Genomic DNA, 17,025 nt, shown 5'->3' on the forward strand with positions numbered 1-17,025 from the left:
TATATTTCAAACTCCCGTTTCCTTCAATGGACCTTCTGGTTCTAACAGCTCCTCCCAACTTTCCCTTCTCTTCTCTAAGAGTGTTCTCTCTTGTTTTACTGGGCTTACTTGCGGCAGACCACAGTTGTATGTCCTGAAGATCCCCCACAGGGTCTCAAGGAGTCAAACAAGACTGAAGCAACTTAACACACGCGAGCTGTTCCCAAATACACTCATTGTGCTGGTAAAAATAACTGGTTGTTTTTATTGTTTTAGGGTAACACTAGCTATCAGCTTTCAGATTATCTTTTTACTTTCTCAGTTCCCTATTTTAACCAAGGGCAGATGAAGTCAGCCTGCAGGATATTTCACTCTGACATTCAGACCTACTGTCAAGATTCCATTCATCAGAAGGTTGTTTAGAGAACATTATCTGCTGTTGATCTAAAGTTGAAGCTTCATATTCCTTTTTTAGCAGATGAGCTGTTAGATCAGAGGTGACAAGGGCTTTATGGCAGTATTTATGTGTATGGGGAAAACATATACAGGCCAAAGTACCTGACCTTCTCATTTCTTGTTTTCTGAAATGTTTCGGTATTATTAAAGATTCCGGAGAAGCCTGTAGAAATGTAAGGACATTTTTCTTTTACGATAATATATATTCTACATTGAGAGGTCAATATTATATCCAGAACAACTCTTTTTGGTCATTGCCTGCCCGTTTATGAAATTTTGAAAGAGTTTCAAAGACTTGGGGTGGCATTCACTTACCTTTCCCATTACTTCTCTACCGCAACAGATAGCATCCCCCTTCCTCCATTTTGATGGAGACAGAAACATCCCTTCCTGGTTGTGAAACGACAGGGATTTTAGACTTGTGAATGTCTTGTCCATTGTGGTATAAGCCATATAAAAAGTTGTTAGTAGGGAATCACCTAGTGGTCCAGTGGTGGGAACTCTGTGCTTCCACTGCTGGGAGCACAGGTTCAATCCCTGGTGGGGGAACTAAGTTCCCCCAGGCCACATGGCAAGGCCAAAAAAAAAATTGTTATTAATTGAATTTAGGCTTCCCTGGTGGCTTAGTGGTAAAGAATCTGCCTACCAATGCAGGAGACATGGGTTCTATCCCTGGGTCGGGAAGATTCCCTGGAGAAGGAAATGGTGACCCACTCCAGTATTCTTGCCTGGGAAATCCCATGGACAGAAGAGCCTGGCAGGTTACAGTCCATGGGGCCACAAAGAGTTGGACACAACTTAGCGACTAAAGAATGACAAATTGAATTTAGTTAATCAGAAATCAACTGATGGTTGATTCACAAGGAAAAGATACTAGAGGGGACTGGGTGGCACTCAAAGGAAAGTGGATACAAACCCAACAGTTAGTTTTATTATGTGTTTTAGCTAAAAGACAAGAAAATCACATTAGGCATTAGGTATTATACCAAGGACTAACTGAAGGTAAAAAGTGGATGCTTGGAAACATGTCTGTGGGTTGTTGGTGCTCCCTTCATCAAGGGGAGGACTCTATTGTGCTTCCAACACAGAGGGCACAGGTTTGATCCTTGGTCAGGGAACTAAAATCTCACATGGTGTGATGCAGTCAAAAATTAAAAAAAAAAAAAAAGTAGAGTCTATGTCCTACTCCCATGAATGGGAGTGAGCTTTGACTGTGTTGTCTAATAGAAAAGATAGAAGCAACTTTGTGTGACCTCCAGTTGCCCCGGGGCACTCACTCTAGGAGACTTCTGCAGTCGTCTAAGAGATCTGCGTATCCTGGAGTCGCCATGTGGAGAGATCATGTGAAGATGAAGGAGGGAGGGAGGGAAGGGGGGAAGAGAGAGAAGTGAAGAAGAGGATGAGGAAGAAGGGAAGAGGAGGAGATGAGAAGATAAGAAAAGAGACAGGAGGGAGGAGAAGAGATGGATCTGAGGGCTCTAGCTCTTTCACCTCCCAGTGGTTTGAGTCTCACCAGCCCAGGCATGAAACATGAGCAAAGAATCCTTTGAGGTGACTCTAGCCCCAATCTGACTGTGACCTCATAAATGCTAACTGACCTTGGTAATTCCTCAGGTTTTTGAGCTAAAATAAAATGATTGTTATTGTTTGAAAAGTCACTCTTTGGGGATAGTTTACTATGCTTCACGAGACAACTGGAACAATGAATTGATGATGGCTTGTGTCCCTCTAATTGAGAGACTTGAACCATGGGATCATTACCTTGGAATTTTACTGTTGTGTAACTTGATACCAGCACTTGCTTAGGTCCTTGTTATTGAAATTTTCTCTGATCATTTTCATAACCTAAAAGCTCCTGGTCTAAAATTATATAGAAGCTGGCTAGGTGCCTAGTGAAGACAGTAGCCATGCATACCTTTTGGTGATAAAATTGAACCAGCTTTCCCTAATTTATTATATTAAGTACTATTATCAGAATAGAGGAGAGTAATATATTGTATAAAGGATTAATTTGTGATAACCTGAAAGCATTGAAAAAATCTCTATACTCTTTCAGTTCATAAAATGTATTACACATGTTATCATTTGACAAGAACATTTAAATCTGGAAACTTGTAAGTGAAATCTTTTGTACCCTGTTACTGTATGTCTTTGTATATGAACATCAGTATGCTTCTTTTAACTGGAGAAATACACCATTGAACATAAGCTTATTAATGATTTACATATACAGAGCACAAGGAATTATAGCTATCATCTTCTAATAACTTTATAGAGTATGAAAGTGAAAGTGAAGTCACTCAGTCGAGTCCGACTCTTTGCGACCCCATGGACTGTAGCCTACCAGGGTCCTCAGTCCATGGAATTTTCCAGGCAAGATTACTGGAGTGGGTTGCCATTTCCTTCTCCAGGGGATCTTCTCAATCCAGGGATCGAACCCTGGTCTCCTGCATTGCAGGAAGACGCTTTACCATCTGAACCACCAGGGAAGCCCCAATAAGTAGAGTATAATCTACAAAAATGCTGAGTCACTATTCTGTACACCTGAAGCTAATATAATATTGTAAATCAACTACACTTCAATTAAAAATAAAAAATTTTTAAGTAAAAAAGCAACTCACACAAAATTTAACTTAAGACTGAACTTTTTTAACTTGTAAGTTTTCTTTTATCCTAAGTTTGGTAAACATAAGAGCCCTCATAACTGTTTTGGGTCCATTACATGTGGAGAATGTGAAATAAATGTAGTCACTGCTATTAGGTTTCTTTCTTTCTTTTTTTTTTTTACTGAAATAAAGTGCACATAACATAAAATTAACCATTTGAAAACATACAGTTTAATTGCATTTAGTACATCTTCGGGCTTCCCTGGTGGCTCAGACAGTAAAGAATCAGTTTGCAATGCATGAGACCTGGGTTTGATCCCTGGGTCGGGAAGATCCCTTGGAGGGAAATGGCTATCAACTCCAGTATTTTTGCCTGCAGAATTCCATGGACAGAGGAGCCTGGCAGGCTAAGTCCATGAGGTGGCAAAGAATTGGACACGACTGAGTGACTAACACTAACATACATCTATAATGTGTTGCAGCCACTGCTTCAAATAAATAGGTCTATCTGATGCCTACTTGGTGGAAAGTTCTTAAGCAGTGCTTCTCAAAACATGGCTTAGGCATTCCTGTGGTTTCTTATGTACTTTTTTTTTGCGTTCATATTTAGAATATGACAGTATCTCCTCTTCTCTTTCTTTTGTGATGTATCATATTTAAGACAAATGCTATGTCAAAATGTGCTGAATTAATTTTGAGAATTGTGAAATTAGTTTTTAATTCTGTAACTAATACATGAATATGTTCTTGTAAAAGATGAAAACAATTCAGATAGAGCTTAAGGGCACCAATTCTTATCCTTTCTTTGCTGCTGCTGCTAAGTCGCTTCAGTCGTGTCCGACTCTGTGCGACCCCATAGATGGCAGCCCACCAGGCTCCGCCGTCCCTGGGATTCTCCAGGCAAGAACACGGGAGTGGGGTGCCATTGCCTTCTCCGTATCCTTTCTTTACACCACTGTTAATGCAATGTGTAGCTTTCTAGACCTTTTTGCCATGCATTTACATACTTATGAATTCTTATAAAATGTATATTTTTATAAAAGAAACATTATTCTGTATCTTTTCTTTTTTTTTAATTTTTTATTGAATTTGTTACAATATTGCTTTTGTTTTATTCTTTGGTTTTTTGGCCACAAGGTATGTGGGATCTTAGCTCCCAGACCAGGGATTGAACCTGCATCCCCTATGTTGGCAGGCGAAGTCTTAACCACTGGGCCACCAGGGAAGTCCCTGTATCTTTTCTTTTGTAACTTAAAAAAAAAAAAAACCCAATCCATCACTGGATTTATAAATCTTTTAAACTACTGAATGTATTTTGTAATATGAACTATCACAAATAATTTAGCCATTTACTTAAAGTCCCAACCCCCCTCTGTTACTGAGCTGGACCACACAACGCTTGGTGTTCAAGGGATTTTTAATTACCCGTTTGGAGACATAGTTTCTCCCAGAAGAAAGGTTCTAGGCCTGGCAAACATGCTGGTGTTTTCCTAGCATTGATAGCAGTTAGAGAAATCGCAGGGTCACAAGAAAGGTGTATAATAAAATGTACTATATCACGCCATATTATCTTCCAAAGTGGCTGTACTAAATTTAAACACCTATGTAGAGATTTTAAATACCCCTTGGAAAAGAGAGCTTCTCTGGCCAATCCCGCCCCGCCTCCCGCCCAGACCCGCCCCGCCTCCCGCCCAGACCCGCCCCGCCTCCCGCCCAGACCCGCCCCGCCTCCCGCCCAGACCCGCCCCGCCTCCCGCCCAGACCCGCCCCGCCTCCCGCCCAGACCCGCCCCGCCTCCCGCCCAGACCCGCCCCGCCTCCCGCCCAGACCCGCCCCGCCTCCCGCCCAGACCCGCCCCGCCTCCCGCCCAGACCCGCCCCGCCTCTCCAGCAGTAGCCTCGGTCCCGCCCCTTCCGCTAGGAGTTCCCGCCTCTCGGCCGCGCCTGTTTGGCGGGGCGGGGCATCGGTCAGCCGTGACGTCACTGCCGGCTGGACGCCATCTTGCTGGTTTGCGGCCGGTGTTGGATGTGGGGGCAGTGGTGGTGAGGGCGTGGGGAAGGGTGGGGTGAGGGGGCGAGGCCGCGGCGGGGGCGGCGAAAGTCTCCTCCTCTTAGCCCCACCGCGTGGGACGGCGCGAACGCGGTGTCGGAGGGATGTCCGCTTTCTCCGAGGCGGCGCTGGAGAAGAAGCTGTCGGAGTTGAGCAACTCGCAGCAGAGCGTGCAGACCTTGTCCCTGTGGCTCATCCACCATCGCAAGCACTCGCGGCCCATCGTCACCGTGTGGGAGCGGGAGCTGCGGAAAGGTGAGTCGGCCGCTCCTCGCCCCCCGGGCGGTCCCTGGCGCCTCCGGGACACCCCTCACCCGTGCTCCTTGGGATCCCCACTCTCCCAGCGACCCCAGCCCTCGGCTGCCCCGCACCGCCCCTACCCGGCGCCCCGGGCTCCCTGGCGTCTGTGGGCTGCGGGTGAGGAGGAGCAGCGTGCACCGCGCTTCCTGCGAAGCGATGTTTAGTATAGGTGTTGGATAAGGTATAAAGGATTAATGCTACTGTTTAACGTGGAAACAGTAGCCAGGGGCTCAGGACTCCGCTACTAATTACACTCAAATTTAGGCAGTCAGGTTTTTTTTTTTTTCATTGTGTACAATCTAAGGGAGGATGGGGGAAGGACAAAATTGGGAAGTATGGAGAGTAAAAGGTTGTTACGGGGTTGGGAGATACTTTCATTTCTATAACACAAAACTCAATCTTGTAAAATTAAGAGAGGAATCAGAGTTTTTAGACTGAGGGAGTCTAAAATAAGAAGATGCATGATGTAATGGAAAGAATCCTGAATTTGTAGGTTTTAGAGGACTGTAGATTTTAGGAGGACCTGGATTAGGGAGATTTCTTAATTTCTGGATTGCAAGTGCCTCACCTGAAAATGTATTAGTTAAGTGATCTAAGGTACTTTCTTGCTCTATTATTTTACGTCTTTAGGGTAGTGTCTTTATTTTACAAAACATTAGATACTACTTCTGTAAATGAAGTTAACTTTTTTCCAGCTGAAGTCTGCTGTCACTAAAATAGCTAGAAGAATCATTTCATTACTGCAGAGCAAACTTATCCAGGAGAACTGATTGTATGATGGTGCGAATAAAAATTAAAATATTTGATCTGCTTAATCTGGATTTATACCTTAATTCTTAATTCATTTCATAAAGAGAGTAGACTCTTAATTGTTGTTTCAGGCATCCTGATGTACCTGATATTATTTATTAATTAAGCACTCTAGCAAACCGTTATTAATCAAATAGATGCTTGTGTGCCGATTCATATGAAAGCCATGTGTTGTAATAATACCATATCCAAATTGTCTATATAGAATGGAGACAACCTGTGATTTTCTTGTGTATTTGCTTGTCGTTAATTCCTTAGAAAAAACTGATGTAGAGTCCTGTTTTTCACTTCATATGTTGTGTGTATGTATTGGCCCTCATGGAGGAATTCACTTGTGAGTGACCAAAAAGGTTTGAGAAATACAGATATAAATGTCTGGAAAATAGCTATGAACTTTGAGAAGGCAGGAATTATCTTTGCTTATCTACCTTATTAGATATGAAAATCAGCAACAGTTTTATATTGTTTATATTGGAGGGGAGGGAGAAAGAGCATAAGGATTGTTGCCCATACTATTCTTAAGAACTACCACAGATCAATAGAAAAGTGGCCATACTGTTAAAGGCTTTTCACATAAGCAGAAATCTGAAAGACCAGTAAATGATACTCATCTTACTAATCAAGAAGACATAAATCAATGAAGTACTACATTAGACCCTTTGGTTTGCAAAGTTTAGAAGTATGATAGAGAATTCCCTGATGATCCAGTGGTTAGGTCCCAAAGCTTTCACTGTGGGAAGAGGGGAGGGTACTGAGTTTGATCCCTGGTTAGGGAACTTAAGATCTTGCAAACTGAGGGAGCATGGCCCTGCAAAATGTATGCCAGTGCCAAGGATTGGTGAGGATGACAGGAAACAAGAACCCTCTTACACTGCCGATTCTAGTTGTGAAAAAGGAGATGAACTTAGTAACCTCTAGTGAAGTAGAAGGTATATGTCCTTTGACTTACTAGTTCTGTGAATATATCCTGGAAACTCAACAAATTATTGTAGCCTGTTAATAAAATTAGATAAACAGTGTAAACATCTCATTGGAGTATGGACAAATATATTTTTACATTCATACAATATTAATATAATACAGTTTTCATGAATTAACTAGATCTACATGAAACAACGTGACTGAATTAAAAAAACAACAAACAAGTAAAATGTTGAGCTAAGAAAGCAAGGTGCAGACCATTATGCCATATAGTGAAAGTCTGAAAACATGCTTGACCCCATAGGCCAAGGTAGTGGCTACCACAGGGGAGAGAGGAAATGAAAACAGATCTGTGTAGCTTATAGTACACATATTTGAAACATTTTGAAACACTGGGGAAAATGATAAGAAGATACTCTGTTAGCTGAGTTTGGGAATGTTTTCATAGGTTTAAATGTTCCATAAATAGAAAAAATTAAAGGTATATAAATAGACGCTTTAGGGGAGAGAAGTGTTGGGTGTTGATGGTGAAGATAGAAATGATGGTAATTGTGGAGGTGATCACGCTGCTGCATTTTTCAGTGTGATACGGGATTTTCTGCCAAGTGTTTCCTTTCTGTGACATGATTGTGCCTTTGTAGGGCACACATAACCTTTATGTCCTCCCTGTTCTCTGCAGTTTTGCTTATCAACTTTAGGATCCTTTGTTTCCTTGAGCATAATGATGATGACAGTAATTTACTGAGTACCAGGCATTGTTTTAGACATCTTACTGTGGTATCTTGAATCCTCACATTATCTCTGCAGAATGAGTGTTTTTGAAAGGATTGATCAAATTTGGAATGTCAAGAAATAAACTAAGGAAAATTAGTTGAACATTTTGTATTAAGCTTGGCATCTTTTAGTTTCTTGAAGTGGTTAAATGACATTGGTAGGGAAAAGTACTGCTCAAAATGTAAGAAGGAGTAGGTGAAATGCTATGTCAAATGCAATTATGACCATTTCCCCTAATTTGTCTGCTTATCTTTGTCTCCCTAAAGAAAGAGAATTTCTTTTTGGAGAGATATACCCCAGGGCCCTTAAGAAGAACAAAGTAGCTATATCTTTGATACAGAGGACACAATATAACCAAAAACAGAAGGGACCATTTTGTTGTTTTGTAACAGCTCTGTTGAGATATAATTAACAAAATAATTAGAGCTCTATTGAGATACAATTAACCTACCCTACAAGCATTACTAGGAACAAAGCCAGTGGAGGTGTTGGAATTCCAGCTGAGCTATTTCAAATCCTAAAAAATAATGCTGTGAAAGTGCTGCAGTCAATGCCAGCAAATTTGGAAAACCCAGCCATGGTCACAGGATTGGAAAATGTCCGTTTTCATTCCAATTCCAAAGAAGGGCAATGCCAAAGAAGGTTCAAACTACCATACAGTTGCGCTCATTTCACTTGCTAGCAAGGTAATGCTCAAACTCCTTCAAGCTAGGCTTTAACAGTGTGTAAACTGAGAACTTCAGATGTACAAGCTGAATTTAGAAAAGGCAAAGGAACCAGAGATCAAATTGCCAACATCCTTTGGATCATAGAACAAGCAAGAGAATTCCAGAAAAACATGTTTCTGCTTCATTGATTACGCTAAAGCCTTTGACCGTGTGGATCACAACAAACTGTGGAAAATTCCTAAAGAGATGGAAGTACCAGACAACCTTACTTGCCTCCTAAGAAACCTGTATGCCGGTCAAGAGGCAACAATTAGAACCAGACATGAAACAAGGGACTGGTTCAAAATTGAGAAAGGAGTACGTCGAGGCTGTTTATTGTCACCCTGCTCATTTAACTTATACGCAGAGTACATCATGTGAAATGCCAGGGTGGATGAAGCACAAGCTGGAATCAGGATTGTGGGGAGAAATATCAATAACCTCAGATATGAACATAATACCACCCTTACGGCAGAAGTGAAGAGAAACGAAAGAGCTTCTTGGTGAAACTGAAAGAGGAGAGTGAAAAAGCTGGCTTAAAACTCAACATTCAAAAAACTAAGATCATGGCATCCAGTCCCATCACTTTGTGGCAAACAGATGGGGAAAAAGTGGAAACAGTGGCAGATTTTATTTTCTTGGGCTCCAAAATTACTGCAGATGGTGACTAGCCATGAAAGTAAAAGACACTTGCTCCTTGAAAGAAAAGCTATAATAAACCTAGACAGTGTATTAAAAAAGCAGAGACATTACTTTGCCGATAAAGATCAGAATAGTCAAAGCTATGGTTTTTCCAGTAGTCTATGTGCACATGTGAGAGTTGGACCATAAAGAAGGCTGAATGCCGAAAAATTGATGCTTTCAAATTGTGCTGGAGAAAATTCTTGAGAATTCCATGGACAGCAAGGAGATCAAACCAATCAGTCCTAAAGGAAATCAACCCTGAATGTTCATTGAAAGGACTGAAGCTGAAGCTCCCATACTTTGGCCACCTGTTTCAAAGAGCTGACTCATTGGAAAGACCCTGATGCTGTGAAACATTGAAGGCAAAAAGAGAAGAGGGGAGCAGAGGATGAGATGGTTTAGGTAGCATCACTGTCTCAGTGGATATGAATCTGAGCAAACTCTGGGATGTGGTGGAGGACAAAGGAGCCTGGCGTGCTGCAGTCCATGGGATCACAGTCGGACATGACTTGGTGACTGAACAACAGCAGCAATTGTTTTAGAATTTTTAAAATACAGTTAATATGCTATAACTAGCATGTAGAAAGCTTTAATGGTTAAGAATAATTTCACTATATATTTATAATTGATGCCTTAAAATATGTTTTCTGCCATCACTAGGCTGATGATTCAGTAATTTTTTTTTCTTCTTTAGCAGTCTAAATGTCACTGAATGGTATTTCTTGAGCACATCAAACTTAACATGTACAAAACAACAGTTTATCATCTTTCCCCACTCTTGTCCCACTTCTCTGTTACTCTTCCTATATTTCCTATTTCATTGAAAGAAATTACTGTCTACCAGTTGCCTAAACTCAGAACTTAAAGGTTGTCTTGACACCTCTCAATACATGCCCCACCTGTACCTTTTTTTGTTACTGTTTTAAAAGTATTTTCTCTGTGTCCTATCCCACCCTACTGCCTAACTCCTCATCTTTTTTTTTTTTAATATTTATTTATTTGTCTTCATTGAGTCTTAGTTGTGGCATACAGAATCTTTTGTTGCAGGGCCGAGCTTCTCTCTAGTTACGATGGAAGGGCTCTAGAGCCCACAGGTTGTTATGGTGCATGGGCTTCGTTGCCTCACGCCATGTGGGATCTTAGGTCCCCCACCAGGAATCAAACCCATGCCCCTGCATTGGAAGGTGAATTCTTAACCAGTGGACCACCAGGGAAGTCCCGTCCACCTCTTTTATTAGCACTCTTACAGTAATTCTACTTCTAGGTATGTATTCACAAGATTTAAAAGCAGGTATTCAGACAAGCATACTCATACAAGAATACTCATAGCAGTACAATTCACAATACCCAAAAGATGAAAACAACCTGACTGTCCATTAGTGCATGAATAGATTTGTGTGGTATATCCATGCAAAGAAATATTATTCTGCCGTAAAAAGGAATGAGATGCTGATTCATGGTACAATGTGGGTGAACCTAAAAAATATGGAGTGAAAGAAGCCAGGCACAGAAGGTTACATATTGTGGGATTCCTTTTTATATGAAATATCCAGAGTAGATGAATCCACAAAGAGAGAAAGTCGTTGCCAGAGACTGGGGAGAAGAGGAATGGGAAATGAATGACTTGAATGGGTCTGAGGTTGTCTTTGAGGGTGAGAAAAGTGTTTTGGAATTAGATATAGGAGATGGTTGCACAACTGTATGATAAATGTCCCTGGATTATATACTTTAATGTTAATTTAAACTTACATGAATTTCCTCTCAACTCAAAAAAGATAAGGGAATTCCCCAGCAGTCTAGTGGTTAAGACTGCTCTTTCATTGTTGAAGGTCCAGTTTGATCCCTGATTAGAGAACTAAGATCCCACAAGCTGCACAGTGTGGCCAAAATAAATAAAAATTAATAAAAAAGATAAATTTAAAAAGATGATTTAACACCTTTTTGTATGTCTTTATGTTGTCTTCACAAACTACATCTTGTATATGTTGTGTGCCCATCACCAGGTTTTTAGAAACTTCTGACATGTTAAGGCTAATAATGAACTCCAATTACAAACATTTACCTGTTTGAGGAAGACTTGGAAAAAATTTCCAGCTTTTTCAGTCTATCATATTGTTCTACTCTTCCCATATTTATCCATTCTTAGAGAAGTGGTTCTGAAAGTATGGTCACTGGATCCCCTTTGGTGGATCACCAAGACCCTTTTAGGAAGCATATGAGACAAAGTAAAAATTATTTTCAAATACTACTAAGATATTCTCTCTCTCACAGCTCTTTTCACTGTGTTGGTATGTTCTTTGATGGTGTAAAAGGAAAGCTGGGTGAAAACTGGTAGTGACTAATCATTAATCAAGGCAGAGGCACCTGACTGTACCAGTAATCATTGTATTTTTCAAACTGCATGCTTATAGCTAAAAAATGTCACTTTCCTGACTATGGTCATCACAGTAGCTCAGCTTACTGATTTTGTTAAATCTTGACCCTTGTGTGTGGGGGGGGGGGGCTTTTTTCATTATGGTAAAATATATGAAACATAAAATTTAGCACTTTTAACATTTTTTTCCCACTTTCTTTTGGTGAAATATATATAATAATTAATTTACTGTTTTAACCATTTTTTAAGTGTACTGTTAAGTTCATTCACACTGTTTTGCAACTGTCATCACCATCCTCCTCCAGAGCTTTTTTCATTTTCCCAAACTGAAACTCCATTCCCATTAAACAGTAATTCCTTGTTCTCTCCCACCCGCAGGCAACCACCCATACTTCTGTGAGTATGAATTTGGCCACTCTGGGTTGTCTCATTTAAGTGAAATCATGGAATTTATTCTTCTGGGAGTGGCTTATTTAACTTAACATAATTTTCAAGGTTCATCCATGCTGTAGCATGTGTCAGACCTTTTTCCCTTTTTAAGAGCTAAATAATAGTCTTGTATCTATATACCTGATTTTAGTTAATCATCTGTTGATGACACTAGGGTTGCTTCCACTTTTTGGCTGTTGTGAGCAACACTGGTATGAACATGATTGTACAAATATCTGTGTGAGTCCCTTCTTCAGTTCTTTTGAGTATGTACCCGGAAGTGAAGTTGGTAAATCATGTGGTAATTCTGTGTTTAGTTTTTTGAGGAACAGCTGTACTGTTTTCCACAGACTGTGCCATTTTACATTGCCACTTGCAGTGCACCAGGATTCCAATTTCTGCACATCTTCCTCAGTACACATTATTTTCTGTTTTACAGTTTTGTTTTATTGTTTTGAAAAAAGACATTCTAATGATTGTGGAGTAGTATCTGTGGTTTAATTTTCATTTCCATAATGACTAGTGAAGACTATATATGCAGATGTTTGTTTCTGGGCTCTTTATTCTGTCCTGTTGGTCTATACGTCTGTCCTTATGCCTATATTATACTATTCTGATTACTATTGTTTTCTCTTAAGTACTGAAATCAGGAAATAACTTTAATTTTCTTTTTAAAGATTGTTTTCGCTATTTAGAATCACTTGGAAATCTATATCAATTTTAGGATGGGTTTTTTGATTTCTGTCAAAATGCCATTGGCAGTTTGACAGGGGTTCCATTTAATTTGTAGGTTGCTTTGAATATGGTTATCTTAGTAGTATTAAGTCTTCCAATCCATGAAAATGAGATATATTTAAATTTATTTGTATCTTTTATATTTCTTATTATGGTTTTCAGTATACAAGTCTTATACCTGTTTGGTTAAATTTATTCCAAAATATTTTATTCTTTTTGATACAATTATAAATAGAATTATTAGTTTATTTTTTCTATTGTTCATTGTTAGTTTATTGAAATGCAATTCATTTTTGAATGTTTTATATTCTGCAAGTTTGCTGAATTCATTTATTAGCTGTAACAATTTTTTGTGGACTCATTAGAGTTTTGTAACAAGTAACATCGATGAACAGAGATGATTTTACTTCTTTGCTTCCAATTTGGATCTGATTTCTTTTTCTTGGCTGATTGCTCTCACTAGAAGTTCCAGTAGTATGTTGAATAAAAGTGGTGAAAGTGAGCATTTTTCTCTTTTTCCGGATTGTAGGGGAAAAGCTCTCAGTGTTTGACTAGAGAATCGCATTAGATGTGATTACATGTCTTTTAAATAATCTGTAACAAAATGAGAAGTATACATGAAGTTCTGTATACTGCACATTCTGGAGGAAATACACCTGTGTGATTGTGTTCTGAGCTAAACCAGCTGCTTTTTTCACGGAATACCATTTTATTTGAAAAAAACAACTGATGCGAGAAACTGTGATGACTGAGACATGAATATTTGCCAGATGTTTTCTCAAAATGACTGTAATGAATCTGTTTAATCAAGAAAGACAACTGACAGTATTTGTTGCCCATTATAAAATTTTCAAGCAAAAATTAGAATTTTGGAAAACTTAAATGTGCTGTCTTGAGCCTGACACCTTCTCAGTGCTTTTAAACACTTTTCCAATGAAATAAGTAGTGATACTTTTTCAAATGTGATTTTTTAAAATAATTACCTAATAAAATGTTGAGCATTTGAAATGCTTTTGTAACTCAGCAAACCAGTGTTTATCAATAAACTAATGTGTGATTTACAAAATGATATGTAAGTCAAAGATCCATTCAAAGAGCATGGTAGATTAAAGTATTTTAATGTAAGAGAGTTTTAGAAGTTCACTGATATGTTTTTAGATTCCATATTGCAATTTAGAATCTTTTTAAAAACTATGGCTTTTTGGATTTTGGTGTAGTTTCAAAGAATATCCACAACTATCTGTAACTGTTGAGACAGTTTGCTCTTACCAAGTTTGTCTGGGTGTGGTCTGCTTTTTTTCATTGCTTTCAGTAAAACAATGTATTGTAGTGTATTCTATAAGGAGACAGATAGGAGGATCCATCTGTATTCTGTTGAGGTGGAAATTTGCAAAAATGTAAAACAGTATGACTCACTTAAGATTTTTGGGGAGAAATTATTTTTTAAACAAATGCTATTTGTGTTAACATGTAATTTTAAAGATTATGTTAAGAATTCCTCTGTTTTAATTTTTAATAAGGTACATATTGATGGGTATAAGAGCATGAAACGATTCTGAGACCAGAAAGTTTGAGAGCTGTTTTCAGATTAACAGAGACCATGAGTACTTCACATTAATTTTATTTTAGTTCATCTTGCCTAATTCAGTGTAGTAATTGTTTTCATTTTTAAAGCTCTAGCTTTCAGATTCTTTTGGAGTTAAGTAACTGAAATTGGTATTAATGTCTATAAATAAATATATAGAGTGAACACTGGATTTTCTTCTAAACACCCTCTTCTGGAAGTGCTGGTGTAGTGATTTTTTAGCCTCCAAACATGAAATTTTTAAAAATAGTGTTTATTTTTCTGTAATTACAGATTCACTGTCAGTTTTAAGAGATCCTGCTTACCTACTGCCAGCTTTCGCCAATGGTAATATCACAGACAACTAGTTTAAAAAAAAAATCTCTGATATTATAGATCCTGCAAAACATCACAGCTGTGGATTTGACATTGATATAGTCAAAATATGGAACATACCCATCACCACAAGCAACCCCTCGTGTTGCCTTTTAGCTACATCCACCTCAATCCCAACACACCCGTTTAATCCTAGTTGATCAAATTTTTCTTTATAAATTATGCTTTTAGTGTCAAGTTTAAGAACTCTGATTAGACCTGTTTTAACAAAGATTTTTTTCCCCCTGTGTTTTGTTGTAAAACATTTATAGTTTTGCATTTTAAGTCCATATTCCATTTTGAGTTAATTTTATATAAGGTATAAAATTTAGATCAAGATTCAAATGATCTAGTATCATTTGTTGAAAAAGCAGACTATCTTTCCTTTATTGAATTGCTTTGCTGCTTTGTCAGAATTGATTTGAGGATATTTGTGTGAGTCTGTTTCTGGGTTCTCTGGCCTAGTCCGTTGATCCATGTGTGTCTTCTTTCACCAGTGCCACACAGGTAATCTTTATTACTCTGTTAGCTATGTGACAAGTGTTGAAATCAGGTAGATTGATTCCGTTTGGAATTGTTTTAGCTCTTCTGGTTCTTTTGCCTTTCTCAACAGATTTCAGAATAATCTGGTCTATATCAATAAAGATTATTTTGCTTAGGGTTTTTGATAAGAGTTGCATTAATCCAGTTTAGGAAGAATTGGCACCTTAATTACGTCACATCTTCTAATCCAGGAATATAGTATATTTCTCCATTTATTTATAATTTTTGATGTTTTTTATAACTGTCAAATAGCTTTCAACACAAGTCCTGTGTTTTGTTGTATTTACATTTAAATATATTGATTATTTGGAGCAATTTAAAAGTATATTGTATTTTTAATTTTACTGTTCACATACTTATTGCTAATATATTGAAATACGTATTTCAATATGAAAGGCTGTATAGTGTCACCCTGTCATTTAACTTATGCCGGGCTGGATGAAGCTCAAGCTGGAATCAAGATTGCCGAGAGAAATATCAACAACCACAGATACACAGGTGACACCACCCTTACAGCAGAAAACAAAGAACTAAAAAGCTTCTTGATGAAAGTAAAAGTGGAGAGTGAGAAAGTTGGTTTAAAACTCAACATTCAAAAAACAAACATCATGGCATCCGGTCCCATCACTTCATGGCAAATAGATGGGGAAACAATGAAAACAGTGAGAGACTTTCTTTTTGGGGGCTCCAAAATCACTGCAGATGGTGACTGTAGCCATGATATTAAATGACGCTTGCTCCTTGGAAGAAAAGCTATGACCAACCTAGACAACATATTATAAAGCAGAGACATTACTTTGCCAACAAAGGTCCATCTAGTCAAAGCTATGGTTTTTCCAGTAGTCATGTATGGATGTGAGTGTTGGACTATAAAGAAAGCTGAGTCCTGAAGAATTGATGCTGTGAACTGGTTTTGGAGAAGACTCTTGAGAGCCCCTTGGACTGCAAGGAGATCCAACCAGTGAAATCTTACAGGAAAGCAGTCCTGAATATTCATTGGAAGGACTAATGCTGAAGCTGAAACTCCAATACTTGAGCCACCAGATGTGAAGAACTGACTCATTTGAAAAGATCCTGATGCTGGGAAAGATTGAAGGCGGGAGGAGAAGGGGACAACAGAGGATGAGATGGTTGGATGGCATGACCGACTGGATGGACATGAGTTTGAGTAGCCTCTAGGAGTTGGTGATGGACAGAGAAGCCTGGTGTGCTACAGTCCATGGGGTCGATGTGGATGGACCTTGAGGATATAATGCTACGTGAAATAAATCAGGGAAAGAAATACTGTATGATCTCATATGTTGAATCTTTCTTTTTTTTTTTAAAAGAAAAGGTCACGTACCCAAACTCCTAGAAAAAGAAATCAGATTTGTAGTTGCTAGAGGTAGAAGATGGTCAAAACGTGCAAACTAAGTTTTAAGATAAATAAATAGTAGGGATGTAATGTACAAAATGATGACTGTAATTAACATTGCTGTATGGTGGCTCAGGTGGTAAAGCATCTGCCTACAATGTGGGAGACCCAGGTTTGATCCCTGGGTTGGGAAGATCTCCTGGAGAAGGGAATGGCTACCCATTCCAGGATTCTCGCCGGGAGAATTCCATGGACAAAGGAGCTGGCAGGCTACAGTCCACGGGGCGGCAAAGAGTCGGACACGACTGAGTGACTAACAGTTTATTATGGTATATATGACAGTGTTAAGAAAGTAAAGCCCAAGA

General features: G+C 38.9%; 1 protein-coding gene and 1 long non-coding RNA gene across 7 annotated transcripts in view; one reads left to right on the forward strand and one right to left on the reverse strand.

Moving 5' to 3' along the window:
* The window catches only part of LOC145534585 (uncharacterized), a 35,188-nt gene extending 33,200 nt beyond the window's left edge, over positions 1–1,988 (reverse strand). Inside the window, exons 1-3 of one of the 3 annotated variants that reach the window (XR_014074778.1) lie at positions 1,927–1,988; positions 1,713–1,752; positions 751–825 (exon numbers count right to left, since the gene is read on the reverse strand). This is a non-coding gene — a long non-coding RNA (uncharacterized LOC145534585). Of the gene's footprint in view, positions 1–750; positions 826–1,712 lie in introns of all 3 variants that reach the window. The other 2 variants (XR_014074777.1, XR_014074779.1) reach the window with 2 other exon arrangements.
* A 3,044-nt stretch (positions 1,989–5,032) lies between these two features.
* RPRD1A (regulation of nuclear pre-mRNA domain containing 1A) overlaps positions 5,033–17,025 on the forward strand; it is a 63,487-nt gene continuing 51,494 nt past the window's right edge. For all 4 annotated transcript variants that reach the window (XM_081562418.1, XM_081562420.1, XM_081562421.1 and 1 more), the window contains exon 1: positions 5,033–5,345. In XM_081562418.1, coding sequence (XP_081418544.1) covers positions 5,195–5,345 — 151 coding nt within the window. In that variant the 5' untranslated portion in view covers positions 5,033–5,194. The remainder of the gene's footprint in view (positions 5,346–17,025) is intronic.

This window comes from Giraffa tippelskirchi, chromosome 14, assembly GCF_054371585.1.
Source record: "Giraffa tippelskirchi isolate mGirTip1 chromosome 14, T2T-mGirTip1v1.2.pri, whole genome shotgun sequence".
Lineage (NCBI taxonomy): Eukaryota > Metazoa > Chordata > Mammalia > Artiodactyla > Giraffidae > Giraffa > Giraffa tippelskirchi.